This window comes from Balaenoptera acutorostrata, chromosome 17 (assembly GCF_949987535.1).
Source record: "Balaenoptera acutorostrata chromosome 17, mBalAcu1.1, whole genome shotgun sequence".
NCBI lineage: Eukaryota > Metazoa > Chordata > Mammalia > Artiodactyla > Balaenopteridae > Balaenoptera > Balaenoptera acutorostrata.
This window is the reverse complement of record NC_080080.1, coordinates 4,863,852-4,882,359: the sequence shown is the minus strand read 5'-3', so window position 1 is coordinate 4,882,359 and position 18,508 is coordinate 4,863,852. Positions and strand designations below refer to the sequence as shown.

The 18,508-nt window shown below is 47.6% G+C and overlaps 1 protein-coding gene across 1 annotated transcript in view; it reads right to left on the bottom strand.

Moving 5' to 3' along the window:
• Positions 1-18,508, bottom strand: part of FAM135B (family with sequence similarity 135 member B) — a 273,737-nt gene that overhangs the window by 71,192 nt on the left and 184,037 nt on the right. Inside the window, exons 5-7 of the mRNA XM_057532173.1 lie at positions 16,411-16,481; positions 10,851-11,024; positions 7,478-7,604 (exon numbers count right to left, since the gene is read on the bottom strand). Coding sequence (XP_057388156.1) covers positions 7,478-7,604; positions 10,851-11,024; positions 16,411-16,481 — 372 coding nt within the window. The remainder of the gene's footprint in view (positions 1-7,477; positions 7,605-10,850; positions 11,025-16,410; positions 16,482-18,508) is intronic.

Genomic DNA, 18,508 nt, shown 5'->3' with positions numbered 1-18,508 from the left:
TGCAGTGGGGAAACGCAGGGCAGTCTGGGAAGGGATGCACCTACCTCATCTTTGCTACCTGACATCCCCCATCCTGCCTAGACTCTTTGGAGAGGGACAAGACATCTGAAAGCAGGCAATGTGGAATAAAGGCAATTTTTCACTAATGAAAAGGGTGGTGCATAAGTAAGCAATACTATAGACTTTTGCATGAAAAGCCCATTTCCACTGATTTATATCCTCTTTTAGAAATGACCTGTGCAATCATGTTGGATCCATATGCAACTGATGCAATCTACCACATACAGAAAGCCCATCATAGCCTGTGCACCATTTAGCAACCTGCTATTTATTCCACAGGATTTTAGTAAATGAGAAAATCACTTAAATGAGAAATTTAGAACTATTTAATTTTAATGGAGTGGGAGAACACAGCAGTGTTTGCCATCTTACTTCTCAAAATAGTAGAAGGCACTAAATACAGTTTTTGTAAAAACTGTAACACATGCTTTCCTTTAAATAACTACTGTTTTCCTGGTAGCTTCTGATCCTTCCCCAGGTAGTTAACCTTGGAGCACGGCATTCACACATTTCAGACAGCTGTTCTCCGCACCCTCTGAAACCTCTCCGATTTCATTCACATACAAGTATCTGTGTAGCCTCTCCATGTGTAGGTATCACACTGGTGAAACGAGTTTTGACAAAGCACAGGGCCAGAGAGCTGAATTCTAGGTTTGCACTTGTCCATTTGGGGCAAGTTATCTGAGTTCACCAGACTCTGCTTTCTTATGCCTATCATCAGGAAACAAAAACCAAGGAACAAGCATGGTTCTCAGGGCCAAATTATGACTTCTGTGGGCCCCAGGCACTTTCATCCACTAAAAAATAGATTTAAAATTATGTTTGTATGATTGCACTGATATGAAGATTAATATAATCCATATTGGATTACATCCGTCTTTGGGCTCTGATTTTAAATGAAATTAAAACATTTCTGTTGGCCCCTGAAAGTACTGTGGGCCCTCAGCACTGAGCCTACTGTGTCTGATGGCTAAGTCAGCTGTGGTCACACCTTATATAAAATCAAGCATCTGATGAGATCTCATCGCACCTCATCTGTCCCTCCAACATTAACTGAGCACCTACAATGTGCCAGCAACCCAGATGGGCACCAAGGGCAACAGAAACGATAACATCCCACCAGGCAGGCCAGGCAGCCAGTTTCCTTAGTGCTACATCACGAATTCCTCGTACAGAGCCTGAGTCATAGTAGGTGCTTGATAATTATCTGATTAGCAACCAAACCAATGGCAGTGTCTCTACTTACGGCGATGTCACCATCCAGAGTCAACCTAATGATGTGTTAACAGTAATAATGAAGGTCTGTGTCTTACCCTCGTGACTCCAGGTCCTCAAGAAAGGAAGATGTTGACAATAACAAGCGTATATTTAAAGCAAAGGGTAAAGAGCGAAGAACCCAATAAAAATGGAGCGGAAGGAAAAAGAGGACGCGCATGCCTGGGAGAGGGGAGATTTCTGCTTGGAAGTCAGGTCCGTGCCTCACTTTCCCTCCCACCTCCATGCTCACCAGACCCACGCCTCCCATCAGTGAGGGCAGGGCCATCATGCAACAAGGCTCAGCACAGAAGGGCTTGCAAAGCCAAGCCCTGTGTGTGCCTGTGCTGTGTGAGCATTATTCCCTTCAAGGAAGATGCTGTTCTTCAGTTCTCAGCAATCTGACTTAAAAGGGAGCTGGCATTTCCTCTCAATGACACACGTTCCTCTGTCTGGGGAACCACCTTCTAAGGGAAGCAGAGGATGGAGGGATTTCACTTTGGTGGCCAAGGTATTCATCTCAGGCACAGTCATCTGCTCTGGAAGCACGGTTTCTGTGATCTCCACATGTGAGCACAGGACTGGGGAGGCTGAGAGCACCGGCGGGAAACAGATCTGTTGGAAAGTTAAATGCCTAACCATCTGCATACAAGGGCTTTCGTTCTCTCGCATTCTGATGTTCTCAGATTCCACGACCTCAGACACTCATTCATTCAACAAAGGCTTCCTGAGTACGCGCACTGAGCCAGGCACACGCAGGGGAACAAAGTAGAAATGCACCTGCCCTCGCAGAGCGGACAAACCAAAGCCCCTTCTTTGGTTAACCATTAATCTAGTGGCTGATGACGGGTGGCGGGCTGGCATCGGGCTGACTGAGTTAAAACGCCAGTTTGATCCCTGCCCAGCTGTGTGACTATACAGGTGTGGCTTAACCTCTCTCTGTCTCAGTTTCTTCAGCTGTCAATGAAAACAGGAAACTTTTTTTGTGGAAATTGACAGAGTCCACGCGCATCAGTGGTTTAACAGAGTACCTCGGTGCAGAGCAGGTGTTCAAAAATGTGATTTCAAACGATCAGCATCACACTTTTCACACGATCGTGGAATTCAAAACTTTTCAGTTCTCCTTTGCCTCACACACTGGATCTCATGACCCATTGAGGGTAAGGACTGAGTTTTATTTGTTTTAGCCCCTGCAGCACAGAGATGCTAGCACAGAGTAGGGGCTAAGTAAAGGACTGACAGACAGATAAACAGACAGACACACTGATGCCCCTGCCTGAAGAAGCAGGGCTCTGAGAATGAGGAGAGTTCTAAAGTCTGCATCTCTCCACCACGTGGCCATTCCTCCCCTGGGGAACTGGAACAACCCCACTTATTTCAGTGAGAAGGAAGGGGGTGTGCAGCTTCCCTGCACCGAGAAAGGGATTTTCCTAATTTTGAGTCACTGGATTCCTGACCTTCAAGAAGAGTCTGTCAGACTCTGAGCATTGATTAAATGTGATGGTTAATTTCTCATGTCAGTTGGCCCCATCTACGGCACCCAGATAGGCGGTCAAGCATTATTCTAGATGTCTCTGTGAAGGTATGTTTCAGAGGAGATTAACCTTTAAATCATTACACTCTGAGTAAAGCAGATTACCCTCCACAATATGGGTGGGCCTCGTCCAATCAGTTGAAGACATTAAAAGAAAACAACTGACGCACGCAAGACCCGCCCTCCCCACCCTAAAGAAGGAAGTTGGTCATTTGGTCAGCAGAAGGCCTTTGGACTTAAACTGTAACTCTTCCCTGGGTCTCCAGCCAGCTGGCCTGACCTGCAGATTTTGGACTTGCTGGCCTCCACATTTGCATGAGACAATTCCTTACAATAAATCTGTCTGTCTCTCTGTCTCTTTGTTTCTCTCTCTCTCTCTCTTTATATATATGAATATATGCACAGGCGAGATCCTATTATCCTACTGATTCTGTTTCTCTGTAGAATCTGAATGAATACATCAAGCATACGTCGTGTCCCCAATTGTACCAGGCAGTGTCAGGGATATCACAGTAAAAACAGCAAAGACTGAAGGAGGCCTCCAGCACGATCTCATCCAATCCTCTTTCTAGACATTGAGAAACCGGGGCCCAGAGAGGGCAAGTATCTGGCTCAGGGTCACACAGCAGGGTAGAGCCAAGAACAGGAAACATCTAAGATCCTTTGTTCCATGTCTTATCCACAAGACAACGCTGTGGTTCTTGTAGTGATGTCTGATTTCATTACGTGGATAAATTCAAAGAAAAATAAGACCAGCAGAGGATTTTATTGTGCCAAACTCTCCGCTCCAGGCTTTTATATGCTTATTTCATTTAATCTTCTCAGCAACCCTTCGAGGCAGGCATTAGTATCCTCTTTGACAGATAAGCCATGAGTGGGAGAGGGAAAATAATTCCCCTGGGGCAAAGCTGCTGGCTTTCGGGGGAAGGGGACGTAAGCTCTGGCTCCAACCCTGAATGTGAAGCTCTCGCTGCCTAAGATGCTGCAGGAAAGAGCAGGGCTGCAGGACCAGAGGGACCTGGGCTTATGGGAAAAGGGGCGTGACACGTCACAGCAACCCTCACCTCCCCATGATTTTCCATGCCAATGGGCTCATTTTGCTGTGAATCTCTAGTTTCTGCACATGTCTCTGCACAGAAAGGCTTATTTTGAAGGGAACACCTGTTCTCTAATCGCTCCAGCTGATGCTGCAATCTGCGCGGACTTCGATGTTATTTGCTACTGCGCTGGGCTTCTTGGGGATTTGGGAGGCACAGCCCCCAAGGGAGGCGGGGGAGTGGATTTTATTCTTTGCTTGGCAGCCCTTGCCAGGTGGGAAGGCACAGGATGGGCACGAGGCTCTGAGCCTGCATAACCGGATGGGACCCAAATGGAAAATGCACAGGGAAAGAATCAGGTCCTGAAAATACCCCACTGAGCTGCGAGCAAGTTCACTGCTGAGCACTCACAAATAAGCTATTTTATGTGACTCTTGCAAAAGTCAGGGATGTCTTCTTTGACACACATCCCCAAAAATAGCCAAGAAAGAACAGGGAAAAAAATTCTACTGTATTGTGTGCCCGTTGTGGGTCTATTTCTATACTGTTTTTACATGTATTAAGGCCTAAAATCCCTTCTAAGATATAGGTATTATCGCATTTCAGAGTTGAGGAGCCTGAGTTTTTACAGGGTGAATAGAGTCGCCCACGTCACGAAGTACTGAGCAGAGCAGGTATTCGAAACCAGAATCTTCTCTCTGCTGTTCACTGCGGTGACGCTCGGCCTCTTCAGATGTCACCGAATCAGATAGGCTGAAATGGTCTACAGTGTTCCCTACCCCACCCCGTGCCAGGTCCAGGGTTTCTGCCAAGGGCAGCGCCGCTTGGCGCCCATATGTCCACGGAGATGTCTCACTCTCCTTCTCTCCCGCTGCTCTCTGTCTGCTGCCATATAAGGCAAGGAACACCTTGTGGCTCAGCCCTCTCACTGCTCAGAGTTCTATATAGACACGATCATGCACTTGGATCAATCGTTCGTCCAACACACATTTCCTGAGCACTAATTGTGTGTGCCAGGCATGGTGCTGGGTCCTGAAGGTGTGGAGCTAAAGGCAATGGCCTCTGTCCCCAGCCACTCAGAGCCCAGTGGAGGAAAGACAGAGATGCCTAGAGTTGACTGTGGTGAAAACATTTGGGAGAGGGAATTTCTTGCTAGGAAATCAGAGAGTGCTTCACGGAGGTGGTGGCAACGGAATGAGGCATGAGAGGCTGTGCAGACAGGAAGGAACAGAGAGTTCCTTCAGGGCAGACACTAGATCACCATCATCCCCATATGCTCCTGTGGCCCCAGCAAAGGCCCTTGTCTTGGGATGTTAAGTGTCAAAAGATGCTTTGAACTGATCTATGACCCCTGATGTTCCAAACCATGTTCCCTGGAAAATAGAGTCTGAACTGGAGATTTTCATGTGGATCTACTGGGGAGGTTCCTGGAGCCAGAGGAATGAGAAGCAGGACTGGATAGATGGAGAAGCTGGGCTGCAACATGGTCACAACAAAGCCTCAGTCAAGCTCTGGCCGGTCTGGAGCAGGGACTGACCTGCGGCAGGGGTCGGAGGTGACCTAGGGGAGGCACACAGCAGCCCCTGATGATGAAGGGTCTGCGCTTGGCCTTGGGGATACAGAGGGAGCTGGAAGTCCCTGGCTTCCATCCCTCCCCATCCCATCCTGGAGCCCTGAAGCCGTCTGTGTGCACAAGGTAATAAAGAAATGCCCACCTCTGCTGGCTGGGTCTCTGCCTTCCTCTCCCTTGCTGCTGTCCCCAGGTCCTTTGCCAATGCTCAGGACACTGGTTCCTAAGGCTCGGGGGCTGCCCGAGGTCCTGCATCTACAGGAGTCCACCTGCACAGCAGTTCTCTTTGGCTCTAAACTCTGTGCCCTCCTGGGCAGGGAGCTCAGTCCTGGGTTCAGGTCCTCTGTCCCTCAGGAGGGTCTCGGCAGTTTTCTTCTAAGCTCCTCTCCTGAGAACATGTGACACAGCCGCCAGGACCAGATGGAGACTTGACGGGGCAGCTTTTGCGGCCAGACCTCCTGGTTGGGCTCAGAGCTGGGAAAGGTGATGTCACAGGAGAGCCAGCTGCGTGTAGGACCTGATGTGCTGGAACATCTGAGGACAGGGCTTGGCTGCACAGGAAGACGGAGCATCTCTTTTGGGGGCTGGCGGAGTGGACAAATTTCCCCACTTACGACAAGGGTTGTATGATGGTTAACTGTGTGTGTCAACCTGACTAGGACACAGGGTGCCCAGATGTTTGGTTAAACATCATTCTGGGTGTGTCTGTGAGGCTGTTTCTGGATGAGATTAACCTTTGAAAGAGTAGAATGAGTAAAGCAGATTGCCCTCCCCAATGTGGGTGGGCAACATGCAATCCATCGAAGGTCTGAGTAGAACAAAAAGGCTGAGCGAGAGAGGGTTTCTCTCTCTTCCTGTCTTTGCACTGGGACATAGGTTTTCTCCTGCCTTAAAACTCAGACGCAGGGACTTCCCTGGTGGTCCAGTGGTTCAGAATCTGCCTTCCAATGCGGGGACGCAGGTTCGCTCTCTGATCGGGGAACTAAGATCCCACATGCCACGGGGCAACTAAGCCCACGGGCCCCAACTAGAGAGCCTGTGTGCCGCAACGAGGATCCCGCATGCCGCAACTAAGACCCGATGCAGCCAAAATAAATAAATAAATGTTTAAAAACAAAACAAACAAAAAAACAAAAAAACTCAGACTCAGATAGGAGTTTACACCATTGTCTCTCCCAAGTCTCTAGGGTGCAGATGTCACACCGTGGGACTTTTCATTCTCCATGATAGCATGAGACAATTTCTTATAATATAGAAGGGAGACACATAAATGTCTCCTATCTATTTATCTATCATCTCTTATTGATTCTACTTCTCTGGTGAGCCCAGAAAATACAATCTGGTTATTTCTGAGCAGGCCCCTAATAATAACAATCGTGTATTGGCTCAAAAGAAATATAGAGTAATGCTGTAGATGCCTAAAGCCCTGTGCATCACAGAAGTGTAACAACAGGTGTTTCTTAGGAAGAAGGACCAAAGGGAAGGACAGGGTATGCATATTTATTGAGCACCTACTGAGTACCAAGTACTGGTCTAAGCACTTTTTATCCATTATAGGAACGAATACACATATTACCCTGTGAGGTTATTAACTATTAGCAACCCCACTCTACAGGTGGGAAAACTGAGGCTCAGAGAAGTAAGCAAATGAAGGATCGAGCCAGGTTTTGAAATGAGCTCAATGCGAATGGGCTTTTGAGGTTCCACACGGTCCGGGGGAAGCCCCTCACATCACATCCCATGACCTCCATGGAACCATATCCTTCGAGGTACCATATGGAAGAGGTGCCAAGTGAAGATGCTACTCCCCGCATCAACCCTGGGGCCTGGCACTGGGAATATGTTTGATGAATGCAGCAGCCATCCAAAGAAGGGATGGATGGATCGACGAGAGGAAGGGATGCAGGGAGCAAAGAATCTCTACCTGGGACATTGGAAAGGAGCCGAAATCTCGTAGAACAGACGCAGCCTGCAAAGTGAAGTTTGCAAGGCTTGGGGCCTCTGCCTCCAGGCAGACATTACCTCTGAGGAAGTCGGCTTGCAGTATCCAGCTCCAAAGACCAGGTTTTCCAGGGAAAGGCTAGACTGTTCTGGTCCCGTGTCTGGGCCGCCTTTCCCAAGCCAGGAGCCTCTTCCTGGACGAGTAAAACTGAAAAGAAGGGAATAGAAAGAATTGCAAATTTATATAATCTTTTCTAAAAGGATGTGAAGAAAGTGATGGGGCCATTAACCCAGCCCCTTGATGCTGTTATTGGGGAGCCTATGAGATAAGCCATTTCGAAGAAGTAGCTCACCCTCGAGGGATGCTTGGGTGGGACTTTTTGATGCTGTCATGACAAGTGGGTGCAACTGGCATGTGAGCCTGGGGGCCAAGGATGACACACATCCCACTATGTGTACAAAGAAACACCCCCTAAATGCCCACAACCTGCCTGCTGAGACTCACTGAGGCAGAAGTTACTTAACCACCCGGGCAGGTGGGTTGGGCTTCTGGCCAGAGGCCAAGGGGAGCCTCCACCCGACCTGATCTGAGTCCTCCCCCACCCCTTTCATTGGCATAACCCAAGTGAGATCCTTCAACCCCCGGCCCCTCCCTGAACCTCTGTTCTTCTGTGGAAGAGCGTAAAACAATATCCACCTCCACGACCCACACGGGAGTCTCAAAGGATCGCAGATGTCAAAGACTCTCACGGCATCGATGCTAATTAGAAATACTGTACCTGTTCCCAGACAAAAACACAGACCCTGCCCAGCTCTGCAAGTCACCACAAAATCAACTGGCAGAGTGTGTCTGCAGTCGTCAATTTTAGGATCAGAGGAGATTAGAAAAGTCTGTATGAGTTGAATTCATCTTATTTGGGTTTATGATCATTTCTCTCTCCCTTAACCTTTTTGATTTTCACCAATTGATCTATCGGTAAAGTCTACTTAAACTCCTTTTCCCTTTCTTTCAGATCCCTTATATTAAACACCCCAGTGGTTAACTGTCATGTCATATTGTGAACATTTTTTTATAGGCATGTCTAAGTCCCCCAAGATGACTCAAAGTCTCCAATGGCCAAGATGGTCTTGATAATACAAAGCCTCAGATGGCATTATCTCCATCCTAGGTGCTCAAGAAATATTTGTGGAAGGATTGAATTTACACCTTCCAGAGTAAAAGATTGATGGGGAAATAAAGCTAACGCCATATTTTGGTCTAACTCATTTATTCAAATACTTATTGGGCTAATGCTATATGCCAGGCAGTGTGTGAGGTACTTGGGTGGCAAGATGGTTAAGGCATGGTCCTCAGTGTAAAGACATTTGGGTCTAGAGAGGGAGACACATGTTAATATATACAATGCGGGTAAACTAAGGCCAGTGAGAACAGAAGGGAAGTTTACAAACCAAGCTGGGTGAAAGGGATGAACAGCTAGAGATGATACTTAAGCAGAGTATGTATCGCCCAGTGGTTAAGAGGCAGCCGGTAGAGCTGGGCTGCCAGGGTTGAAATCCCAGCATCAGCATCTGTCAGCTCCGTGGGGAAAGTTTTAAACTTCCCAGTGCGCCTCTGTTTCCTCATAAGTCAGAAGAATTGATACCAGCACCTTAACAGTGGGGTTGTTTGAGGATTCCATGAGCTTAGCCACATACGCTTTTAAGTACCATGTCAGGCAAAGAGTAATGATTCAATAAATGCTAGAAGTTATTGTCAATAATGCCACAAAAATAATAAAATCTAATATAACCATTATATTTATATAGCTATTTTGAAAATACCACAAATACAATCAACTCTAATAAAATCATTTCTCCCATTTGTTTAGAACTGAGATTCGAAGCAAGTCTACAGTTTAGCTAGAAAACGGGTAAAAGGAACATTGCAGAAGAAATGCAGAATATGTGTATGAGCAGCAATGCTCATGGCACGTTCACGGGACCGACTGCAAATTAGTCACTAGAATAACTCGCTATTTGTCTTCGGTGTGGCCTTGTGTAGCTGAAGCTCTCAAGTGAAATCAAACTGTACCCATTTGAGAGTTAAACATTGAGGGTTAAACAGACCTCAGTCTGTTTCAGGGAAGGTGAAGGATCTTTTGAGGTTAAATTTTCATTTCACACCTGCTTCTTCCTGGCTGGATTTAACAGTTGCTGCTGAAACTGCTTTTCTGGAAAAACTGGAGCTTGCCCTACTTGACAGGTATTTCCCATAACCTTAAAGTCTTCCCAGCCACTGTGAGCGAACTCACAGAAATCCTTCCTGCAAAATCCAGAGAACAGAAGGCAGTTCTATTTTTACCCCCATCCCTGGAGAAGCCTCAACTCTCATGGTGAATTTCTATCTGCACTGCTCTCCGGCAAGGTGGTTGCAGACAAACCTGTAAAGCACTGTGTCTGTCAGGAGGTTCACCTTTCTATGCAGAGTGTCTAAAATAGCCCCATTAGCGAGCAGAGCCCGGGATGGGGCTCAGCAAGCAGATGGGCGCAGTCAACGGCAAAAGCACATCCTGGTCACCTCGCCCGGCCAAGATCTCATTTCCTACCCTTTGACCCCAGCAGGGGATCGGGACAGGGACCCCTACCCAAGAGTGAGTGGGGACTGGAGTCTCCCCCACATGCATTTCAACCCCCAGCACTGAAAAGGGACCTTGGGAAAGTTCCCTTCCAGAAACCCCATGCTGCAAGATTCCATCCCCGGATATCCCTTTGCCCACGTGGGCAACCCGTGCCCCCATGCGTGTGGGAGGTTTGAAGTGAGTTGATGTCCACATCTGGTGGTTCCTGGTGCTTGGAGGAAGGCCCCCCGGGCACAGTACGATGTGCTCATTGTTGTCAGCTCTGTCCCTCTGCTTAAGTCATTCATAGAACCTCAGTGCTTCGTGGGACCACGGAGATGCTCTGGGACAATTCACTGAAGGGCGAGCACGGGGCCACTCAGGTGGTCCTATCGTTGAACAAACAGTTACTGGAGGAAGGGGCAGAAAATCATGCGCCTGACACTGTCCTCATGTGAGAGTCACTAAAACCTTAAATGGACAGGACCCATGAGCGTCCCTGGTTTAGGGATGAAGCCTGTGTGTCTCAGGGACATTAGGTGACTTTTCAAATAAGACAGGGTTAGAAAAAAGCCAGTTCAGGTGAAGGCAGCAGGTCTCACCCATTCAGCCCCAAGGTTCCCTGCCGGTGTCCTCCTGACTCCAGAGGCACCCGCTCCAACATCCCTGCCCATCTCTCCCCTGCCCTGCAGTAAGGCTCAGAGCCTAAACCTGCAGCCTGGGGGAAGCCTCTGGCCTGAGCTGATCTCTCCTGGGCAACTCTCAGCATCTCAGCCACACGGGACACTCAAGCGTAACACGAAACCCACAGCGCGCCCCTCCGCCTCCCCGTAACAGCAGGGCTTGTAACCTCGTACCTGATCAGGGGCTGTTGCAGGGCCACCAGGGCAGCGTGGATGGTCACCGAGATCACCGACAGGTGGAAATAGTCGAACATGACGGGGACCTGGTGATGCAGGCCTCTCCGGGGGTGGAAGTGCAGGCCCAGCGCACGGCTGCTGATCACGGGGACCCCGGCCATGTCCCGCAGCCTGGAAGGCAAGCGAGTGACTCACATGAGTGGTGGCAGGTTGTCCCTGCTGCCAGCCAGGTGGGTCCACGAGGCAACCTCGCCCATGCACAAGCACTGCGCCTGCATCGGCTTATCCAACTCCTGCAGATACTCTGCTAGGTAGAAACTGTTCTCCCCGTGATGGGCAAATGAAGCAACCGAGGCTCAGAGAGGGAAGAGAACTCATGGGACTTCACACAGCTGCTATGCAGCAGAGCTGGGGCTCACACTCTGCTAATACCGACACGGAGCTCATCTGTCAGTGATGGAAAGATGCCCAGACGCTTTTCCAGGCTCAACGGGGAAGCCCTCCCGGACCCCCATTCCCTGCTTGCTCTTGTATTTCCCCCACAGATGCCCAGCACAGCACTTCCTTTGTACCTCTGTGTTTTCTACTAGACTCTTACCTCTTAAGGGCAAGAACTGTCACTACTTCATTTTTGTATCCCTAACACCAAGCTTAGAATCTGGCCTATTGTAGAAGTCGGTCAAATATTTCCTTATTAAAAGGGATATGTGACTGAATGAATAAATGAATGACCCCCAAAGAATAATAAAGAGTCTGATCAATTTCATCAAGGACTCCGTTACCTTCTCTCTAGCGTTTTGTAATTGGTATGTGTCTGATTCCCAAGAGATAAACCAGCTGGTAAGCAAAGCCTAACAGAGTCTTTGGTTGTAAAAATGGGGCAGATCTTTCTCTAAATAAAAGCCATCCAGGGCTCATCTCTTCCTCTGCACACCAATCACTCAGGCTCTCTGGGCGTCTCTGAACCAGAGCCCTTGGGAAACCTGGATGGAGCATCTTCTGTGAGCAGAGCAGAGAGCTCAGAGGATGTCCAGATGAGAAGCTTCTTCTTCCTCCACAGATGAGGAAAAGAGACACAGAGAGAAGACAGTGAGGGGAGCAAACTCCCAAGACCCCACCCAATGGGCTTTGCTTTCTGGAAATCCTTGTCGCTTAGAGCTTGTGTGCAAATGAATGCCAGGTAAAAGAGCCAACTAAATCAGCGGAGCCCAGTGTGACTCCAAAACAGCCCACAAATGATGACCACCTCCCTTACCAGGAAGAAGCCTGATGGGGAGGGGGCACAGAGTGTCCTCTCCTGAGTCTCAGGAAGTCATTAACATTCATATTCACTATCATTCTGACAACTGTTTATTGCGGCCTTACTGTGAACTGAACATGGTGTTTTTTCCCTTAATGTGCTTGACAATCATATGAGGTATTAACTGATGTTACTCAGTTTATCGATGAGGAGGTAAAGCCAACGTGAGTTAACTGATTTGTTCAAAGTCACAAGGCCAAACCAAAAAGCTGGGCCCAGGTCTGTCTGACTCCACAGTCTGTTCTACACTATTGCACATAATTACTTTGAATCCATTCAGACACAGGCTGCTGCAAATCATAGGACTATCCTTAGGGCTAGAACGACAGGGGGTGAAATACATGTCAGGGTAGCAAAGATGTCAAAAATGTTAACAAGAATTTAAGCCACTTTAATAGGAGTAAAGAATTCCGAATGAGGGAGGTGATAGCTCTTTTGTGCCCTGAAAAGAATAGAGCTAATTAATGGAGATAAAATACCAAATGTAAAATAGCTAGCTAGTGGGAAGCAGCCACATAGCACAGGGAGATCAGCTCGGTGCTTTGTGACCACCTAGAGGGGTGGGATAGGGAGGGAGGGAGGGAGGGAGACGCAAGAGGGAGGGTATATGGGAATATATGTATACGTACAGCTGATTTACTTTGTTATAAAGCAGAAACTAACACACCATTGTAAAGCATTATACTCCAATAAAGATGTTTAAAAAAAAAAAACTCAGTTCTGGGGGAGGGGGAGTTCTCAATTTAGAAAAAAAAACATAGAGGTAAACAGGATAGCACTGAGAGGGAAATGCCTAGGTTCTTATAAAGGAACTAAAACCAGCAAAAAAATCAAACAAACAAAAAATGCAAAGCACAGAGAAAGAGCCCTGGTGTTCAACTGAAGGGGAAGAGATGACTTAATGACTTGTGTATCTGAACTGCGATCCAGACTGAGAATTTTGATGCGTGATTCCAAGGACTGAACTTGAGGGCAACTGAAGGAAGGCACAGAAGGATGACGTGTCCCTTGAAGTAAAGAGGAATTTCCTGACAAGCAGAACTGTCCAGGGACAGAATGGGATATAATGGGGAGACGTGAGCGCCTGTCTCTGTGCAAGCACATGGGCATGGGTCTTTGCAGAGTAGCAGGTTTACATGTGAGGTCAGACTAGAGCACTGTTTCTCACCCTCGGTGACATTGATCTTGGGGACTGAGTGGTGCTTTGTTGGGGAGCCGGGGTGCAGTCCTGTGCATTGTGGGATGTCTGGCAGCATCCCTGGGCTCTACTCACTAGAAGCCAGTAGCACCCACCCCCCCCCACCTTTGTAACAATTAAAAGTGTCCCCAGATATGGCCCAATTTCCCTGGGGGACAGAACTGTCCCACCCACACTGAGAACCACTGGACGAGATAGAGCCCTTCTGCCCCTGATGTTAGATGCCATGCTTCTCTATTTTGATCCTGCTCAAGCCTAAATGGTTACAAAGAAGCTGACTGCCTGGGTCATGTTTCAAAGCCTGAAGTCTATCCCCAGGATGTGCTACAGATGTCTTGTCATCCTTAAACCCGATTTATGAAAATGAAAAAATACGGCATTTTCAATTCTTCCCCAGCCTCTGGCTTCCTGTTCCTGTTAGCTAATCGCATACTCCATGAAAACTCTCTGCTCTGATTGTTGTTAAGTGCTTTGTACTATAGGGAGGAAGTGACACATGGAAACTGGCCCCACCTGCATCTAGGAAGCCACGAAGAGGAAGAAGACACTGATCCGTGCCCTTGGCCTGGCTTAGGTGTTACCTCTCTTAATCTTCATAACAGACCTATGAAGTACAGAACCTATAATGATGCCCATTTTATAAATGAGGCTACTGAGATTTAGAGAAGTGCAGGGATGCACTCAGTGTCTCATAGTCAATGAGCACAGAGCCTGCTGCTGAACTCCATACACTTTGTTTGGGCCAATCTCCTGTACACAGCCTCTCCATTAACTACTGTTTTGATGGTAAGAAGGCCACATTTATTGTGTCCACCATAACTTATGATTGAGGCTGCCTGGAGAGCTGGGTAGGGAATGACTTCCAGGCTGGGTGTGGGATCAATGGCAGGGTTCTGTGATCAAATGGAAATGTCTACCATGGAGCTATGGATGAATACCTCTGAATGAAGGGGCATAGGAAGATAGGACAGGGGGTGTTAATAAAATTAATAAAATGAGTGAATGATAGAAATCCTAAATAGTTGAAAGGGAATAAGAGAGCAATAGAGACGAGGACTTCATTTCTGAGTTTATAGCTTAGCAAGAAGGTCAGCCTCTTATGGGGCTTCCGAGTTCAATATGGTGCTAGAACAATAAGTCCTGGAGATGGTGTGAGGAAGATAAGATTTCTCAAGCATCCACCATCCCACCAAGAGGTAAGCAGAAGTGATGAGAGAAGCAGGTGTCCAGAGGGGCTTGGGGTCCAGATAAAGACCCCCAGAGTGAGGGATCTGTGATGTTGAGCCCAGACACAGTGGCAGGACCTTGGACAGATCCTCCTGCCAGCCCAGAGATGAGGCGTGACCATCTACAATGCATACACATCAGCAGATGTCTATTCTCAAAGCACAGACACAATCAGGTTTCTGACACTTTAGTAGTGGTCCATCTGTGGTTCAGATCCCCTCTGATTCAATGCCCCGTGTTATGAAAACTCCCATAACAATCAGACACATCTCAGGGATGGGACAGTCCTAGGGAAGGGAGCCAAAGTGCTAACAGTGACTCTGAAATTTGAAGGGGTCGGGGAACCATTCCGCCAGCACTAGCCCCTTGGCCACCTGGTCTCCCATTCTCCACTGGAGAAGGTGAAGCATTTGCTGAAGAGTTTGTAGAGATCAGAAGTGAGGATTAATTTCCCAAAAGTGGTCAGACTGTGCTGAGATTCTGCTAATAGAACAGATGGAAAAGAAGGGCCTCCATTTTCACCTTAAGCTTAATGAGGGGAGTCTTCACTTGAGCCTGCTCTGTGTCCCCTTGGGGAACACAGGCCCTGGTGCCTGACTTATCCTGCAAAGGCCCTCAGGAGAGAAGCTGAGGGTGGCTGGATTGGCCAAAGAAGAGTCAGCAGCTCTGGGGCGGGGGTCCCCACCAGTGTGAGATGAGGATGAAAGTGCTTGTGTCCATTATCCAAGAGCCAGATGTGCATTCCTCGGAGAAGAATCTGCCAAAAGAGCTTCCTGCAAGGAGTGAATGACCCAACCACAGGAGGCATCATTATATCAAAGAACAGCAGAGGCTGGGGGAGAGGGAGACCACCTAACGGGTATAGTTCCAAGGAAGGCACAAGGACACCCCAAGAGCAGAGAAAGCGGTGATTCAGCATCTACCATGTTAAGAGCCCTGCTTGCAACTGAACCCCTCACGTATGACTCCCTGCCCCACCTGCAATCTCCTCCCTCCTCCTTGTGCCTGACCCTGCAAGACCCACACGCCCCAGGGGGAAGACAGGAAGCTGTACCAAGCTGCTCACCATACCCAGTGGCTGCAGCGGGAGTTTCCTACCCCGAGAACGCCTGGAACAGGGGTGCAGTGGAGCCAAGTGGCAGTGTCAATGCAAAGAAGTTATAAATTGGATGAGAGTCTGGAGTTTTGGTAATACATTCTACTGGACTTTTTCATACCTGAAAAAAGGACTATCTATTTATGACATGAAAGAACAGCCTGCGACACGACTGTTCACCCCAGGGTAGGAGGAAGAGGCCACCGAACCAGCTTAAAGGGAGAAGTTGTGAGAAGGAGGAGGGTTGCTTCCTGCTTATTGAATCTGATAAGCAGGAAGCTGATGGATTTTCAATGTATGTCAATGGATTTTCAATTTTCAGAAAGTTGAAACATCATAGCAGACATTCAGTGTAAAGATGAGGATCCCGGCCGGATCTCCTCTGATTCAGAAGGGGGCCTTGAGATCTGCAGCCTCATATGGTCATTAATCTAAAGAGCTAATTAATACTGCATCGCAAGTGTACGGAGGCGGGTTCGGAGATAATAAGGTGCCAGTTCATGAAGCAGGAAGTCAGGAGTTCTCTGTGCCTGCAGCCTCTGAGCTGCCTGCCTAAAATGCATGCAGCTCTAAATGACCACGTAGATATTCCTTGCCCTCGTTTCTGTAGCTGATCAAGAACCGGGCTTCAAAGGGATGTTCTGAGGTTCATGGCCATCAGGGTACCTCAGGGCTGGAAAAGTGTTGGGCAAAGGCAACTGTATTATCATGATTCAAGGATTCCAAGGACACTCACTGTTGTTCACTGTCTGTAAAGTGCAAATCCACCTTGAGTTGGAAATCGACTTCACTTAGTGCCTCTTCCACCTAGAAGAGAAACAAAGTTTAAGGACTGCAGGAGTCATACCTGGTCCAAATGAAACATGTAGCCGGCCGGTTTCCCAAAGTTTAGAAGAAGAAGCTCACAGCAAAATTAATGTCATTTATGTGTAAAGCAGAATTTCCATGCATGTTCTGTGGAATTCTAGTTGAATGCGGTGCCTGTACTACATGGAAAGTAGAAGGAAGGGATTTATGTCAAATTTGGGGAAAAGCCAATTGGCAGGAAAAAAATGTTAAGTGAGTTTTCTAGATTGCAGGACTTTTGAGCACCTTATTTCCAAAACAGATTTGATCTGGAATCCTCTGAAGCAGCAGTGAAGTGTTCTGTGACACCTGCTTTGGAAAGGTTGGAGCAGTGAATTTGCAGAGAGGAAACCCCACTTGGCTAGAGATGGGAAAACGCTGGAGGTGGTGTTACCGCTGGCACCTTCGAGGGGCTGGCGCTATCCTTCAGGTTCACAGCAGAGGAAGCTGACACTCAGAAAAGTCAAGTCACTTCCCAAGGCGGCCCAGCTTTACACGAAAGCGTATCCTTCACTTTTGTCTTGAGATCCGTTACATCTAACCATTTATGCTTTCAGACACTTTAGCATTTCATGTCCTACCCATGACTGTTTCCATTCTTAGCTTTTAAAAAAAAATGTTTTCATTAATTAGCATGGGAATCTATTTGTTCTACCTGCCAGCTTCTCAGGTACATCTAAAAGATGGTAACCCACGCCTCTTCTTTTCCCAAACTTAACACCTTATCCCCACCTCCAGGAGAGTCACTTGCTAAATACCGGATCTCGCTGACGTCCCTACTCAGGAAACCCAGATAAGTACTGCACGCCTGTGACAGGGCATCGTCTCCTCCCCACGTGGATGGACCCCTTCTCCTCTGTGACCCACAAAACCCTGTTGTTTTCCTATCTCAGCATTCAACACTTCCTATAAAATTGTCTCAGCTTTACAACTTTTGCGTTATAAGCCCATGAGACGAATATTAGCTGCCGACACCTTTTGTTTAGTCCTGATAGTATTTTTTACAATGTTTTGAACAAGTCGAAAACATTTAAAAATCAGGCAATTTCACATTTCCATTGCAGGTTTCCAGCTTCTGAAAAAACAATCCATGGATCTGGCCGTGCTGGGCTGGCATTCAGAAGCTCCATTTGGATCGGGCTCAGGGGACACTGACAAAATCCATCTGACTGTGGCTAAATCCCCCCGGGCCATTTTCTTACCCAGTATCCTCTGTAATCTGGTATCATTAACGGAAGGACTGGTCTTAATCCGTTCTGGATCCCCAGCTCCAGGGACAGGGTCCGGCCCACGGAAAGTATTCGTGTATCTTAAAGGATAAATAAAGCTCTTCTCCATCCCCACCTCTTGGTTTTTGTTTCTTTGCAAGAATATCCTCATTCTGTAGGAATGGAAATCTCTTACCCAAAGGCCTCTTTGGAAACATGTTCCTGAAGCATAACTCAGGCAGAGACATATGGATGGAATTTATCTTTAGCTCCCCAGGGTTTTAAAATTTGTTAAAAAAAAATTTTTTAAGCATTTAAAAGTTAACATTTTGCTCAATCCAAGCGCTATGAATAACTTCCTCTCCTAGCTTTGTTTTGCATAATCACTCACCCCACTTCATACACACAACCCAAGCACCACAGCCTCTTGTCACCAGTTCCTGGGAAATGAGACTGGCAGAGCAAGTCCTCCTAACCACCTCCAAGCGTGCATTTGCCTACTTGACAAAAATTCGCTGTAAGCTCCAGTTTTAAACTTGCTGCAATTTCTTTGGAACAAGGAGAGAAATCCAGGCCCAAGATCAGCTGTGGCTAGATGGAGCCTGGCTATGACTTCACTGATGTCTCAATAAATCTTTAATTGCAAGATGCCCCAGAATGCAGTCACTGGTTTCTCTAACCACTCATTTTTCTTCATTGGCTGTTGGCTACCTGCCCCTTCCTCCAAACACACACATTCACACGTGCACGCACACACACGCACACACATGCACACACTCA